The sequence below is a fragment of the Lissotriton vulgaris genome, chromosome 4_1 (genome assembly GCF_964263255.1).
Source record: "Lissotriton vulgaris chromosome 4_1, aLisVul1.2, whole genome shotgun sequence".
Classification (NCBI taxonomy): Eukaryota; Metazoa; Chordata; class Amphibia; order Caudata; family Salamandridae; genus Lissotriton; species Lissotriton vulgaris.
Window position 1 is genome coordinate 1,592,329,936 of NC_141691.1, and position 17,273 is coordinate 1,592,347,208.

At 49.4% G+C, this 17,273-nt stretch overlaps 1 protein-coding gene across 6 annotated transcripts in view; it reads left to right on the forward strand.

The window, feature by feature from the left end:
- CSPP1 (centrosome and spindle pole associated protein 1) overlaps positions 1-17,273 on the forward strand; it is a 1,363,238-nt gene that overhangs the window by 971,714 nt on the left and 374,251 nt on the right. For all 6 annotated transcript variants that reach the window (XM_086965839.1, XM_086965840.1, XM_086965843.1 and 3 more), the window contains one exon: positions 8,501-8,567. In XM_086965839.1, the coding sequence (XP_086821965.1) occupies positions 8,501-8,567 (67 nt within the window). The remainder of the gene's footprint in view (positions 1-8,500; positions 8,568-17,273) is intronic.

Genomic DNA, 17,273 nt, shown 5'->3' on the forward strand with positions numbered 1-17,273 from the left:
GGGTGGGTAAACCCGAAACTGCGCCGAGTCGAGAACCGCTCCGATGAAAAGGAGCTTCTGAGAGGGACACAGGTGTGACTTCGGCACATTGATGGAGAACCCCAGCAAGTGCAGGAGGTCGGCCGTAGTCTGGAGGTGGCTGACGACTGTCTGGGGCGAGCCCGCCTTCAACAACCAGTCGTCGAGGTAGGGGAAGACTGATACCCCTTGCCTGCGCAGATGGGCTGCGACCACCGCCATCACCTTCGTGAACACCCGTGGGGCGCTGGTAAGGCCGAAGGGGAGCACGGTAAACTGAAAGTGCTCTTGGCCTACCGTGAACCGCAGGTAACGCCGGTGGGCCGGCAGGACGGGGATGTGGAAATAGGCGTCCTGGAAGTCCAACGCTACCATCCAGTCTCCTGGGTCCAGGGCAGCCAGGACCTGAGCCAAAGTGAGCATCTTGAACTTCTATGTCCGGAGGAAGCCGTTGACGTTCCGCAGATCCAAGATAGGGCGTAGGCCCCCTTTGCCCTTCTTGGGTACCAGAAAGTAGTGGGAATAACAGCCACGTCCTACTTCTGGCCCAGGAACGCGCTCGATGGCCCTCTTGGCCAAGAGGGCCGAAACCTCCTCTTGCAGAAGTTGCAAGTGATCCCCCGACACACGGTGGTATTGAGGTGGCATGGATGGAGGGGAAGACTCGAAGGGGAGGGAGAAACCCCTTCGGACAATTTGCAGCACCCACCTGTCCGAAGTGACTGTATGCCAGTGGGAGAGGTGATGGCGAACCCTGCCTCCCACAGGCGTCACATGGGCCTGAAAACTCGGACTAGGAAGGTTTTGAGGCGGGGGCTGCTGAGGGAGGTGTGGACTGGCCTCGCCGCTGGCCCCGACCACCGCCACGGCGGTTCCCACGGCCGCCACCGCGTTGCTGAACATTCTGCGGCGCGTGGCTGACGGTCCGTGGTGGGGCGCCCCTTCCGTGGCCACGAAAGGAGCGAAAGGCACCCGATTGCTGGCGTGGGGCCGTAAGGCCCAAGGACTTGGCCGTGGCCCTGGAGTCCTTAAAACGTTCCAGCGCATGGTCTGCCTTGTCGCCGAAGAGGCGACGGCCATCAAACGGCATGTCCAGGAGAGTGGCCTGGACATCGGCCGAGAAATTGGCGGACCTCAACCAGGCGTGGCGTCGAACCGCCACTGTCGTTGCCATCGCCCTGCCCAGTGAGTCCGTGGTATCCAGCCCACACCGGATAGAAAAGCGTGCCGCATCTCGGCCGTCCGCAAGGGTTTGGCTGAGTTTAGCCCTGACCTCCTCAGGGCATTGTGGCAGCACCTCCGCAACCGTGTCCCACAGAGTGTGGGTGTAGCGGCCCAAGAGACAGTTGGTGTTCACTGACCGGAGCCCTAGGCTCACAGACGAGAAGACCTTCTTCCCGAACTGCTCATATCTCTTGGATTCCCTGTCGGGCGGGGCCGACGGGAATGCGGTCTGGGAGTTGGAGGCCTGGATGACCAGGCTCTCGGGGGTGGGGTGGGTGGACAAAAAGCAAGGGTCGCCCGGTGCCGGGCGGTAGCGTCTGGCCACGTTCCTATCCACAGGGGGACCTGTGGCGGGCTTGGACCAAGTGCCCAGCAGAACGTCACACAAGGCCTCATTGAACGGCAGAAGGGGCTCCGCGGAGCCGGACTGCTGTTTGAGGACCTCAGTGAGGAGATTAGTCCTCACGGCCGCGACGGGGAGCTCAAGGTTTAGGGCCTTAGCTGCCTTCGTCAACACTACACTGTAAGCAGAACCCGCCTCCGAAGCCACAGTCGGGGGCGACGTAAATCCAGTGTCTGGCGAGGTGTCAATACCACTGGCCTCCCCAAGCTCATATGTCCAGTCCTGATGAGACTGGCAATCACGTGCCAGAGGGTCCTCGGACCCCTCCCATTGCTCCTCGTCACCCGGCTCCTGGAGACCAGGATTAACAGCCAGGGCCTCCTCGTGGAGATAGAACTCTCCGAAGGCCGACGGAATCGGCGCCCAGCGGCGCCCCTCCGACACCTGAGCAGGACCGTAGGAAGCATTGGGGTCGGCAACCACTTCGGCTGCCGGGGACGACACCTGAAGGGACGTCGCCGGCGAGGTCGTAAGGTCGACCGGCGAGGTCCCGGATCCGGAGCCGGATCCAGCGAGGTCGCGCGGCGCCGGGACCGAAGTCGCCAGCGGCGCCGGGGCCGAAGCACCCGACGTCGTCGGGGCCGAAGCGCCCGACCCGGAAGGACCTCCAGACGGAGCCGATCGGCCCGAAGGCGCCACGGGAACCGACTGAGGAGGGAGGGCCCTCATGGCCATGAGGTACCTCTCGACCTCCTCCTGCGACGCGCCGTGCCCAGGGACCCGAAGGTGTGGGGCAGGCGGCGACGCTTGCGACTCCCGCGGAGCCGCGTGGGCGGTGTCGCCCGAATCCCCGGTCGCATCGGGCGAGCGACGGGGCGGGTCGGAGGACCGATGGTGTCGCTCCGACCTCTCATGCCTCTTACCTGAGGACTTGGAACCAGACGATCGGTGTCCACTCCCGGAACGTCGATGACTCCGACCTCGCGACCTGTCCCTCGACCTCCCGTGGGACCGGGACCGGGACCTGGAGCGGCGCGGGGCCGACTGCCTCAGCTCGAGACGCTTGCGGGACCGCTCCCGCCTAGCCTTCGACGTCAGGGCCCGGCAGTCGTCACAGGTTCGATCGTCGTGGTCGAGGCCTAAGCACTTCAGGCACCGGCGATGGGGGTCCGTGACCGACATGAGTCGGCCGCACTTCGAGCAAGGCTTGAACCCGGGCATCCCTGGCACCGATAGTCGAGAATCGACTAACTAGAGGATCAAAAAGATCAAAAAAGTTTTCAGTCAAAAAGTGACTGGGGGTAGAGCTTCTTCCGGATCTGCGCTAGCTGGCGCGGAAAAAAGAAGAACTGACGTCAGCGCGCATGGGCGCCGTCTATATACTCCGATGACGTCATCCCGGCGCTCACGACGCCGACGACGGACGCGGAGCCGCAGACGACGCCTACCAGCGCGCAGGGGTATTGCTACGCAAAAAATTTCCGGATCCAGTCTGACGCCTGGGGATATTCTAAGGTAAGGAATCTATCACTAACGTGTCTCTTTCAGATACGTTTTTACGAAGCTGTTTGCCAGGACTTTGACCAGAACTTTGACTTACATTTTGAGCAGGGAAATTGGCCTATATGATGCACGTTCTTTAATTGGTCTACGCCTTTTACGTATGACAGCTATTGTCACCATTCCAATATCACTGGGAAGGCCACCCTTCCTCTTGGCTTCCTCGAACATAGCCAGCATTGAGTTACGCAGTTTCCCCTTTGTGCATTAAAAAAAATTGAGACAGAAGCCTATTGGGTCCAGGGTTCTCACCACTCCTTAATTGTTCAATCGCTTTTCCTAATTTGGTTTCAGCTGTCCTACTGTCTAGCAGTGCCTTGTCCTCGCAGTGTGGGGTCAGAATGTCACTGATGAAACCCTGCATCTTCGCCAGAGGTACCTGTAGTTTGGAACTATATAAATTACACAGGTGGAATCTGAATGCCTCTGGTATTTTGCCTGCAGTTTCTACCATTGCCCCATTTTCCAGCCAAATTCTGCGCACACATAGTTGACTTTCCTCTTTGCGGGCAAGCCATGCTAACATTTTGCCCGCTTTTCTTCCTAACTCGTGGACCCGGTGTTTTTGGGCTCAGTAGAGTGCTCTCACCTCTTTCTCAGCCAGGAGCCTGTGTTCTTCTATGGCTATCTCAATGCAATGTGCCTTCTCCCTCCATTATCCCCAATTTATTTCCTATGTCTATTAGTTCCCTCTGCCTGTCTTTTTTTCTTGCCCTATGTGTGAGATATTAACTGGTCCAGTATCGTTGTTTTACAGACCTTCCAGATTGTTATGCCAGAACTCACAGATCCCATATTTTCTTTGCATTATCTGTCTGTAGATTCTGCGAGATAACATCTTGGATCCCAGCTAGTAAGCTTCCATTGTTCTAATTTCAATTCCCATTGTGTCTTATATCCCGGCATTGCAAAACTTATCATTGGTGAGTGATCTGTGACTCCTCTTATCTTGTGGTACAGTATAGGCCTCCCTGCGTTTTGGGTACTGCAGCTAGTCCAATATGGACATAGCTTTTATTACATTGGATGCATCTGGGTAGTGTGTCTGTGTTGGGTGATCTTCCTCCTTTTGGTGACTCTATCAAGGGCAGTATTCATCAGTGAAATAAAATATCCCCCCCCCCCATTAGCTGTATGATATCGGGTGTTTGAGTGATCAAAGCCCCTATGACCTCAAGTTCAGGCATCTATAGTTCTAGCAGGAGGTACCATGAGGCCACTGTAATTATGTGGCCATTTCAATCCCTCTGGATCACTTCAAAGCATCCCACTTGTCTAGTCAGGGTTTGGGAACCACAAGTAGAAGTGACAGATGAGCAAGGATTCCAAACCCTCAGGACTTTGTTGAGAAACCAGCATGCACCTGAACCTTGCATTTTCCTCTATCCAGGAGCTCACGTTTTTTTTTTACCACCAGGTGCAGAAGTATGAGATCTGGGTTTTATCTCGACAGGTATTTCGCCACCACTCACTTCTTTAATTTCCTATTTAGGCCGTTCCACTCTGATACCATATCTGTTCATGGCTAAGTTGTCTGTATTCACCTGTGTCTCTGCCTGAATCTGAGTGTATGACACTAGTAGCTGTCCCTCGTTGCACCACCCCAGAACTCCCCCTTCTCACCATTGCCTCACACTGCAAGTGTTGAACTACCCACCCCCATTGCTTGAGCCAACCCCCGCCCTCCCCCCCCATCCCCTCCCTTCCAAACCGGTGTTGGAAGTCCTTTAAGTGCAATACTATACAACACCACTCCAACTATCCAACTGCTCTGGAACTCAAGGAGGCAGTGTTCTTTGTTCATCTGCCTAGGACCATTGCAGAGAGTCCCTTCCTCAGTTCCCTTTTTAATCTGCACGGGAAGTCATCACAGTTCATATTAGATGCAGTTCCCCCTTCTTGGTTCATCGCTGTTGGGGTATTTAATGTTTCAGTTGTTCTGTGGTCTGCCTCTCCTGCCAGATCAGCACCAGAGGTGCACTTTATCTTCTACAATTTCCTGTGAACCACTGGTCTCCAGCCCTCGAGCTACTCTCTGGCCTCAGTGACACAAAGAACCACACCTTGCCCTCAATAATCACCCGTAATTTTGAGCAAAACATCATGCATATTTTTTCTTTTTCGCAGTTCTGCATTTGCTCTATCAAAAGATCGTCTCTTTGATTGGACTTCTTGGGAATACCATTATGGTCTGGTTCTTGAGGTTTTTAGCCGGAGACCCGACATTCTGTGGACACGTTCAGTCACAGAGTGTGGTGAGAGACCGTCCCATTTTATCACATCTAGGACAAAAGTTTCTACAAAACATTCCATAATGGATCCCTCAACTTTTTCAGGGAAGCTCACCAGTCGTATGTTATATCTCCGGAATCTCCCCTCAACATTCTTCGCTCTTGAGTAAAGCCGCTGGGTGAAGTCCAGAGGGAGCTGATCTCGGTTTGAAATGTGTTAATCATCTCAGAGTGCTCTCTGATATTCCCTTTGGTCATTTACTAACCATCCAGCTGGAGGAGGTATGATCACCTTCCGACCGGAGCAGGCATTGTTTCTGACCTCTGAGAGCATTGGCTATCCCAAACAGGGGCAGTCATAAACTCCACTGGGTGGCAGGCTAGAAGATTCCAGTCAGCCAGCACACTAAAAGCCTGGCAGGTTTCAGGGGGTACCTCTAAAGTGCCCTCTAGATGCATGTCATAATAAATTCAACACAGGCATCAGTGTGGATTTATTAAGACGAGGTATTTGATCCCAAACTCCCTTATTTTCAGTGAAGCCATTAAGTGGGAAGGTAACTTGTAATGACCGGTACCTAGTACATATGCTTAAGATGGCTTCCTGATCACTTCCAATTTTGTGCCCACAGAACCAGACATCACAGGAGCATATCTGCTCATGCAGATATGTCCTCACATTTAATATAATGCACCCTGCCTAAGGGCTCTACCGCCTGCTCTAGGGGTGATTTACAAATGGTATATGCAGTGTGCATGGCACACAGAGTGTGCCACGTCGTGCTTTCAAAATGGTTTGCACCATTGCACGTATCCTGCAGTGTCAGCCTGCATGCAGTTTTTGTGTGGATCCCTCTGGGTGGCACAATACATGCTGCAGCCCATAGGGACCCTCTTTAGTACCCATGCCCTGGGTACCAGAGGTACCATTTACTAAGAACTTACAGGGGAGCTCAAGTCCTTCTCCGTGGATCACAAGACTGATACCATACAAACAACACCCGTGGGAACACACCATGCAAACTTTAGTGTGATATTAGCCGAGTTAGGACTCAAGGACGTATGGAAAAATTCCCATCAGAAGCCACACTGTACTGCCCTCTTTAGCATCATTTGGGTTCTCCTCGCCCAGGAGACAAAACAAAGCGGCCGGTCAAATATTACTGTGACCAATCATAGATGAAAAAGAATGTTAGAGGGAAGTATTGTATGATTTGGCAACTGAGAAAAGCAGTGTGAGGTGAAAAAAGTGAGTAGTGAAGGGTAGTAAAATTAGATGAACTGGGTAGAAGCAAACCAATTTATTAATATCTCCCAGTCCCCCAAGGCTAAAAGATAAGTGCAAATGCGGGTTTGAAATAATATCCGCAGTCAGTAGTGGTCAACATGTTTCTGCATATATAGAAAGAGGTTTTCATGCATTCTTCAGGACCTGTTGTTTCTTTTCGTGAATAGTTTATAAAAGATATCACCTGAAGAGTCCAGGTAATGTGCTCAACCACGTACTGTTATCGCACCGTACCGGAGGGGAGAAATCCACAGGAACAACATGGACAAACAGAAAAACATGAATATGTCATATTCCGAAGGTTATAAACTATTGTTCAAATTAAACCTTTAATTAATGGCGTATTAGTCGCACATAGTGGAAATTAAGTTCTTCCCAAATCACTCACCCATTAATGATGGTTGAGGTGCTTCACCCCACCTGGCTGCGGCTCAGGTATAAGGAGCACTGCTCTAAAGTTGAGAAATTGAATTAAAAAGAGGGCAATCAAGGCTCCGGTAATATATAGATGTCTTGTGAACGTTCACTGTTTCTACCAATTCCACAAAACCTGAATAAACTCTGTGATAATTTGCTTGGTGTCAAAAGAAAGAATCTTAATCAAATAGTGATGTTAACAATCAATTTCGTATTGCGAGCGTTACCTTAAGGGGCCCAGAGCAGAGAGTACAATCTTATTTCATCTGCATACCGGCCGTGCGTGTATATTATCAATAGCACTACAGAGCTTAACATATTAATGTAGCTCATAAGAATGGACCACAATATTCAGGCATGTTAATGTTTTATCAATAGCACTACAGAGCTTAACATATTAATGTGGCTCATAAGGATGGACAACAATATTCAGGCATGACCTAAAAATCCCGCCCGTGATTGACAAAGTGCCGGGTACGCGATCGATAGTCCCTGCACAACGCCATTCTAAATAGTGACCTCCCCGCCAACAGCATGAACATTTATGCGGAGACCGGCCGCTTTGTTTTGTCTCCTGGGCGAGGAGAACCCAAATGATGCTAAAGAGGGCAGTACAGTGTGGCTTCTGATGGGAATTTTTCCATACGTCCTTGAGTCCTAACTCGGCTAATAACACACTAAAGTTTGCATAGTGTGTTCCCACGGGTGTTGTTTGTATGGCATCAGTCTTGTGATCCATGGAGAATAACGTATTTCTTTGACTCCTAGGTACTAATTGGTGTTTTGATGTAAGGTTTGGGGCGTGTACCTGGTTAGTCGTTAAACTTGCCCTTAGACCCTCATTTTAATTGTCTTTGTCCATGAGCTAAAGTCCTTGCCAATTGAGTTGCAATTAGACATTTACCTGTTGTAAGGGAAAGAGCACTAGCCACGGGATCCCGTGTTAGCAGGGACCCAGCGCACTTTAAGTCGAAGCATCAGTACTAGGGCAAAAAGTGCGGTTGACCATGTCAAAAAGGGGAACTTCCTACAGCCCACCTCTGGCTACAAGTATTTCTATCAGAAGTTACTTACCTTCTATAATGTTCTTTCTGAAAGACTATCTGGCCGCAGATTTCCCACCAATCTTGCCTTCCTCCCTGTTCTCTGGTGGGATGCGAGCCATCAATAAGATCTCCAAGTGTAGAAATCTGCTCACTGGTCACACCAATTTGCTTTCGGTACGCTCGGTTACAACTAATTTAAATATATCCATACATCAGTTTTTTTTTCTATTTGTGATAACTGTGATCTGGACAACACATTGACAAATGGAATAGCATCATGATTCAGATTTTCTGTACAAGTTGTGCATGTATTTTGTTAACTTGCATATTTTCTTTTAACTATTTGGTAATAATGTGCTCCTTGCACACATAGGAACATCCGAAATCTCGAAGTCAGTCTCCCCCAGTCCCAGCAAGAAGAAACCAGCTGCGTGCCCATGGTGAGTGTGTATCCTTCAGTACTGCCACTTGCTTCTAGAGCACTTTGTTTCTTGAGAAACACATGTGATACCTTTTATGCTCTCTCGAGGTAAGCTTGAATTAATCTTTTCTCTTTACAAATACATATTTATGTGTTTGTGCTGTACTCCTTAATAATCTTGCATTAGCCATTTCCACTTGCTGCATATGGAACAGCATGGTGCAGTTCAGGAGAAATCTGAGTAATCTGTTGCCATTACCTTTTCCTGTGTAGATGAGTCTGATTTTAGACCTTGTTTGGTACACAGTCTGCACTGTATCTGGCACCCACACAGCAGGATTCCTTCATTTGGAGGCTCGAGTTTCTCAGGTCAGCCTACTTATCTCAGGAATCCCCTGGACTTGCTGATTTTATTTACTACAGTAATGCATTGAGATTTCAGCATTTGGGAGTGATAGTTCTGAGTGTAGGAAAGGGCATCCCTAATCTTAATAGCTGATCTTCAGGCTTTATTGTCTGGAATGAGCTATCCTATCCTTATTGATCCTTCTAATCCACATGAGTACTAGGAATGTCCTACAACAACTTCGACTCCATCTGTGCCCCTCAAACCTGCTTTGGGTCCAGCACTGGCTTTGGTGCGGACGTCAGTTCCAGTGCTACCCACTTTGCCAGTTCACTTTTCACCAATGCTGGTGTCCTTGACACAGGAGAAGGATTTGCAGTCCATTGTGCTTTCCTACTCTGAGCTGAGACATCTCCCTGTTTCCACTGGAGTATGGATTACGATACTTTGCTTATATGATGTGGTAGGGCCCAGACTTTACACTTTATTTTCAGCTTCTAGTGTGACAATGAAAGTTTTGGTGAAGGGGATGGCTTTATCCCCAGTGTGTTGAGGAAAGCTGGTATGAAGAACTGCAAGATACCAGGGGCAGTTATACTTTGCCAGATACTAACCTGGTTTCTCCTGACCCTACCACAGAAGAAAGTGCCTCCTTCACTGTTGTGGAGGGTGGCAGAAGTTCTAGAGTTGTAACTGCCTACTATGACGTAACGACTAATGTTCTGACAGAGTTACTCCCCCCTTGCTCAAACGCCTACAGAAACTCTTTTGCTATATAATGAGGCCCTTGCGAATTCCCTCTTGGGCACTTGGGTGAAACCATGTTCAACACCATCAGTCAATAGTCTGGGTGTTCTGTGCCAGCACCGGACGGCCCTGCTTTTTTCACACATCCCACACCAGAGAGCTTCCACCAGTACGGTAAATCCCAATGCCTTTCCCTCCACTCAACCTGTTAATGAATCAAGCCTTACTCTGTGATCAGTAAATGCCAGCTGTCTTCTAGGCTGCTACTCCCATGTGCTATGGTACATGATGGGCAAATTTTATCAGCAGTACTGGATGACCTTCAGGCATCTGTGACCCAAGTTATCCAGGATGGCCATGATACAGCTTAAATCTTAATTTGTTATGGCTTGGGCACAATCCACTTCTTAGGCCCGGTGATGGATGCAAGTATGACACTTTGACGCCTTGCCTGGATGAGGTATGCTGGATTCTCCAGTATTGGGGTGTCTTTCATAGATTCACATGCCTGAATCATTCCCCGTCGTCAGAGTGGGAGTCCCACAGTACGTAAAAAAGCAATAAATATGCCCATAATAACCAAAAACCTTGGTAACATAACATAAAACCAGGAAGTAAAGTAGTCCAAAGCTACCAAGAAAAAAGTTCTGCATCTATGACTATCATAGTCATTATACATAGTCCAAACTGCAGCCAATCAGGCGACAGCACCCACCAGAATGTTCTCCGCAGAGGCTCAGGCTCTCAGATTTTCTACCGCACGTCTGCTCAGTTTCTACTCAATTGTTCAGGAATTTCTACTCTTAGGATGTCTTCTTCAAAGAAATCTTTATTCAGGCCTTGTGAATCTTGTGGTAAGCTCCGGCTTTTCTCTGAAGAGCCCCACAAGAGATGCATCTACTGCCGCTACCTGGATCACCAGGTGAGAGACTGCATGCTATGCAGGACCTTCCCTCAGAAAACACTCAGAGACATAAAGGGCTGTCTACTTCTGTGGCTACAGAAGCTTAAAGATCAGGACAATCCCGTTTCTGAGGTGGGAAGTATTGCCTCCGGTCATCTGTGTCCTCTAGCAAGAGGGCTGCTGAGGAGGTTTTGTCTTCTCCTGGGGCCAAGGTGTTGAGGAAACCACAACCCTCCAAGGGTTCTGAAGGGCCTTCCACTTCAAAAAAGGCTACTCCACCTGCTAAGGGCAAGCCTTTGCCTTCCACGCCCCCGAGAAAGGCAGTAAAAACCCTACCTTCTAAACTAACTTCTGAGAAGATTCTCCCCCAGAAGAAGACCCCATTGTCTACGTCGTCAACTCCGTCGACAAAGATTTCCTTGACGCAACATCTACATCGACAGTGACCTTCTCATCACCGAAGCCTCAAATGATCATGTTGTCGGCTCCATCCCCGTTGACGCTGGTCTCCGTCTCAGTGAGACCCATCTCGTCGACGAGAGAGACAGTATCTATCGTCGGCGTCCTGTCGACGACTAAGGCTAGAAGAATTTCATCGACGACTGCCTCGTCAACAACCACTTCATCCTCGAAGGTTGCCTCGTCGACGGCGAGCTCGTCAAAGAGAACTATATAGTCTTCGACGACCGTATCGTTGACGAAGCCCTCATCGTCGTCGAAGACAACTCCTTCGACGGAAACTTCCTCGTCGACAGTTTCACCTTTGATAACAGTCCCATTGTCGACGGCCCCGTCGACAGCTCACGCGTCGACGCAGAAATTGTCATCTTGTACAGAGCTGCAAGTCTGGTTAACGTCTACGGCTATTACATCTACACCATCTATGACGACACCTTCATTGTTACAGAGGCGTGGTTCGACGCTAGAACCCCTATCTCTATTGCATCTTTCTCCACTTAAGGTACCTCTACAGGTTCCTGCACAACTAATGGATTCAGATGAAAGTGAAGAGGACTCTGAGGTGGATGACAGATTTCGAACAGCTAGAAGCCCTTCAGAATTGTTCATAAAGTATCAGGAGGATGAGCAAGATGAGCAACCTTCTCCTGAACCTGTGGCCCCACCTCCGGAAAATATACCTTCAGCTCAGATGCCTATAGCTTTACTGAACAATCTCCAACATATGCTAGACGACTATTACTGCCGGTTCCCACCATCTGAATCGGCAGAGTCCGTGCCACCTACACCTGTTGCTCAAGCTTCCACCTCAGTATTCCGATCTCCTAGACCACCTTCATCTTTTCCATCACATCATTCTCAAGAAGCACATTCATCGGATGATGATAGGGAGGAAGGTGAAGTAGATGAAAGATTTCTTATGTCGGAGTGGGATGAGTACCAAATTCAAACCCCTTCTCCTTCAACTCCAGCTCCTGCTGATTCTCCTCCGGTGGATATTGGAGGCTTCCACCTCCTCATGGAGAGAGCAACTCAAAGATTCCTGTATGATTTTAAGTATCAGCCAAGGAGGCCAATACGGACAATCCCCATTATAGATTTTATATGGAAGGAGGGTTTGACGGTGATGTCAACTCCTGCGTCTATCCCTCCAGTCTTGCCCCGGCTGGACAAGAAGTATAGAGCGCCCGACAATTCTCCGGCATGCCTCATAGGGCACCCAAATGCTGACTCGATAATCGTGCTCATAGACGGGCTAGGAATCCATCTTCGCCGATCACAACTCCACCTGACAGGGATGGCAGACGGTTGAACTCAATTGGAGAAAGAATCTCCACCATGGCAGCGACAACAGTCCGTGCGGCCAATTCACGAGCCATCCTGGGTCGGTACGACCGACAAATGTGGTCAGACATCTCACCGTATATCGACATGTTACTAGAACCTTCAAAGGCTGAAGCTCTGAAGATTTTACTGGAAGGGTAGCGTATCTCTGCGGAGATTATTGATTCAGCCGTAGATGTCGCATCCACAGGTTTCAGACAGCTAGCGGGTGCTGCTGTTCTGTGTAGGCAAGGCTGGTTGAAGGCTACATCTTTTCCGTACAGGCAAAGGTAATCGACATGCCGTTTGATGGAGAGGCTTTGTTCGGCCAACACGTAGAAGAAGCCCTACAAACCATCAAGAAAGACACCGAAACGACCAGATCTCTCTGTACTTTGCAATTTCGTAAGCTGCCCTTTCGGGGTGCGAAAGGACGCGGATCGTTCTCCAATCGAGGGAACTACAGCCAGCAGAAATCCTACCAGTCCTATCAGGGTAATCGGTGATACCAGTCACAAAGACAATTGTCGTATGGTCAACATAACACTTCCTATTCACAAATTAAAAGGAAGCCGTCCTACCGCGGAAGAGATTCAAATAAGAAGCAATGAGAACTGCCACCGCTTCTACTGCAGTCCCGTGTAATTTTCCTCCAAATTTTCCCCCTAGAGGCCCACCTCCAGCTCATCTCAAGTAGTTGTTTTCCCAGATAAATTTGATGATACAAAAAGAAGCGATCGAAAAAGTCCCTCAATTGCAGAGAGGAACCGGATTCTACTCAAGATTTTTCCTAAAAACGCTTCAGGAAATTCTACAACTTCTGTCTGAAGGGGATCACATGGCCACCCTCGAGATGCATGCTTCCATGTTCTGATTCTCCCCAGGCACAGAAAGTTCTTGTGGTTAAGAGTGGTTGGCAGGGACTTCCAGTTCAAGGTCCTTCCCTTCGGACTAAGGTCGGCTCCCAGGGTGTTTACGAAGGTTCTAGCTCCAGTAGCGGCGCACCCCTGTCTGGAGGGGATTCAAATATTTCCTTATTTTGGACGACTGCCTTATCAAGGCGAGTTCTTTCTCAAACAGATACCCATGTCCAGTCACTGGGTCTCTCTATCAACCTCGACAAATCTCATCTTGTTCCTTCAAAATGGAAAACATTTTTAGGGGCAACGTTGGACACGCAACTGGTCCAGGCTTTTGTCTCAAACGAAAGGCAGCAAAAGATCCGCAAGCTGGCTCACAAGTTAAGATCAAGAAAGTGTGTTTCAGTCCGACAGTTCAAGTCCTTTGTAGAAATGATCTCTTCTTGCATCCCCTTAATACCCAACTGCCGCCTCAGGATGAGGCCCCTACAAGAAGAGCTCAACCAACAATGGTTACAGATCTCAGGAGCGTTCGACGATCTCGTTCAGGTCACTCCTCAGATGCGAGAAGCCTTCCTCTGAAGGACTCAGAAAAAGATTGTAGAGAAGGGATGTGCGTTCCATCAAAAAAACGCCAAATTTTACAATCACCACAGATGCGCCCCTCGAGGGTTTGGGGAGCACATCTTAAAGGGCTAACAGTCAGCGGAAAATGGAACTCTCAACAACGGAAGTGGCATATCAACCTGCTGGAACTACAAGCCATCTCCTTAGCCCTGAAATCATTTCGAACAGTCATTCTAGGAGCCACAGTACTGATTTGGACAGACAATACTACAAGTATGCATTACTTGAACAAGCAGGGAGGAACGAGGTTGGCTCTTCTTTCTCAAGAAGCCCAAGAAATCTGAGATTGGGCGATACGGCACAAGGTCAATCTTTCTGCAGTTCACATGCCGGGAGTTTCCGCTGTTCTGGCGGATTCCCTCAGCAGGCCCTCGGTGTCCGCTCATGAATGGGAACTGCATCAGCCGATGGTGGATCGAGTTTTCCAAGAGTTGGGTCATCCCGATCAGACCTCTTTGCGACCAATCGAAATAGCAAATGCCTATTCTTTGCAAGCTGGCTTCCCCACAGGAAATCTCAGGGGAACATGTTTTTTCGATGAACTGGTCTCAAATATATGCTTACGCTTTTCCTCCGATACCTTTGGTTCCCAGAGTTCTCCGGAAGATGAAGAGAGAACCTTGTCGCATAATTCTCATTGCTCCCAGGTGGCCTCGCCAGTTCTGGTTCACCGAACTTCTCCTCCTATCAGAATGCGATCCCATTCAGTTTCGACCAATACCTAACCTCCTGTCCATTCAGAACGGTCAGTTTTGCCACCCAGACCCTGCATCTCTGAAATTAGCTGCCTGGCGCCTGAGCACCTTGAATTCGCTCATCTAAATATCCCTGTGGATTGCAAGGAGGTTTTGGCTAACGCTCGAGCGCCTGCCACGATAAAGACATACAGACTTTAATCGAAAAGATTCTGCATAGGGTGTCAATCTGCCAATGTTCACCTGATTCACGCAACACCTGAGCAGATTATAACTTTTTTCTTACATTTAGCAAGATCAGGCCTTTCCCATTCAACCTTAAAGGTCTTTTTGGCGGGCATCTCAAGGTTCCGACAAGATGGTTCCAATTCCCTCTATTCGTCAAGGATAATACAACAATTTTTTAAAGGGCTATTTCGAATGTTTCCTCCTGTCTGCCGTCCACCTCCATCTTGGCATCTAAATGTGGTACTAACGCAGCTCATGGTGCACCCCTTTGAACCTATTCATAAAGTGGATTTCAAATTTCTATCCTGGAAGGTATCTCTACTACTGGCCTTGACTTCAACTAGAAGAGTCGGCGATATTCAAGCTTTCACCATAAATTCTCCTTTTCTACAGTTCACTTCCACTTCTGTGGTGCTACGCACAAATCCCAGCTTTATGCCGAAGGTACCTTCGGACTTTCACCTTAATGAACCAGTCATCTTAAAGACATTTTTTCCTAATCCGCAATCCCCTGCGGAAAGGGCGTTGCATACCCTTGACATCAGTAGGTGTCTTAAGTTCTATTTGCAAAGGGCCTCTACCATTCGTAAAACAGATCAATTGTTTGTTGCCTACGGAGGAATACGGCAAGGACAGGCAGTGTCTAAACAGACCATAGCTCGCTGGATTTCTGCCGCTATTGACTTTTGCCATCCGCAAGCTGGAAGACCTTTGCAGACAACTCCAAGAGCGCACTCTACAAGGCAGTTTCTTCCTCGACTGCTCTCTTTGCTGGTGTTCCTCTTCAGCAAATCTGCAGAGCAGCGACTTGGTCCAGCAGACACACTTTTACCAAGCACTACTGTTTGGGGGCTGCCAGCAATGCTGATACGTCAGTGGAACAAGCGGTTCTCCGCAATCTTTTCAAATAAGGTGAGCCTCTGTTTTTCCCTCCTTCTCTGTACTGCTTCTCAGACGCTTATTTTCTGATAGATACCTCTGGCAGTGGATTCCTCACCTTGTGAATATCCCCTTGCGTCAGCAACATTCGGAAATTCTTTTTGTAGCTTCACGCCAATGTGGACGACGTCACAGAGGCACGGCATCGCGTGTGACTCCGCTGACGTCACTGACACCATAATAGGCCCACGCCGGCGTGATGACATCAGTTCCCTTTTTTCCGCGTCGTCGCCGCTAACGGTTTCGGGGAATCTCTGTAGCTGTTAGTAACTTTGCTACTGTTTTCTCAGTTTTCCTGCTTTTTTGTATCTCTAACGATGTTGACTAAGAAGACCGGATTCAAGCCTTGTGGGTAGTGCGGCAAAATTATGTCAATCACGGACCCGCACGAGGATTGTATCTGGTGCCTCAGTTCGGACCATGATGTCGACGGCTGTATTTTGTGTCGAAAGATGAACCCGAAGGCGCTTTGTGAGAGGGAGACCAAGCTTCTGATGGTGAAGTTGAGAGGTAGAAAAGAAGACTTCGAGATCTCGTTCGAGAAAGGCAAGGTGGAGGTCGAGGTCGAGATCAAGATCCCGTACGGCGTCGCCTTCGAAGTCTTCATCCGATCATGCTTCGAAGTCGAAGAAGATACATTAGAAGCGAAGGCATGAATCTCGACGTCACTCCGGTAAGGATTCGGACTCGAGACCGAAGTCGCCTAAGAGGAAGCATGGAAAGGATGGGGTGTCTCCATCTCCAGAGGTCTTGGATCCAGAAGGTGAGGCTTCGCCTTTGGAGTCGCGGGCTCAATCACCGATTCCGGTTCCGAATCCATCTCAGGCTCCGTCTCCGGCTCGAGAGGATGAAGAGGTCCCTTTGAATGAAGGTTCAGTACCTGTGGAGGAAGAGGCGAATCCGGAACGTCTAAAGGGTCAGTCTGAGGGATCTTACCCTCCTTTCCCAGCTCCAGGTCAAGACCCTACAGCATTTTTAAATGCTATCTATGGTGTTTATTCCAGAGCATGGTACCCCTCTGGTGCACCTTCGGGTCCTATGGGTCCTCTGGCATTTAATTTAGGAGTTCCCCACTCCTATGCTCCAGCACCCTTTATGCCTTTTATGCCGGCTCTGACGCCGCCTTGACATTACTCGGTACAAAAGGGGATGGTGATGGAAGGAGCATCTGAATCAATCAAACACCCACACCCAGTCAAAAGATCTGGGTTTAATCCATCACCGTTCTTTAGCCCACTCTGCCACCCCAGTTCAGACATGGCTATATGCAAATCAGTCTGACCCTGTGCCTCATGGGAACAGTCCAGCCCGAACTGCCAAGCCATGTCTTCCCTGGACCGGAAACAAGCTTCCGAGGACCGGTTTCTGGCATTCCAGCCGTCTTCAGCCCGGCTTGCTTGAATCCAGTGGCAAAGTGAGCAAGGGACTCACGTCTGAGCATACCCTGTCACACTTATGGCGGCCAAAAGCGGTACAAAAGGGGGTGGTGATGGAAGGAGCATCTGAATCAATCAAACACCCACACCCAGTCAAAAGATCTGGGTTTAATCCATCACCGTTCTTTAGCCCACTCTGCCACCCCAGTTCAGACATGGCT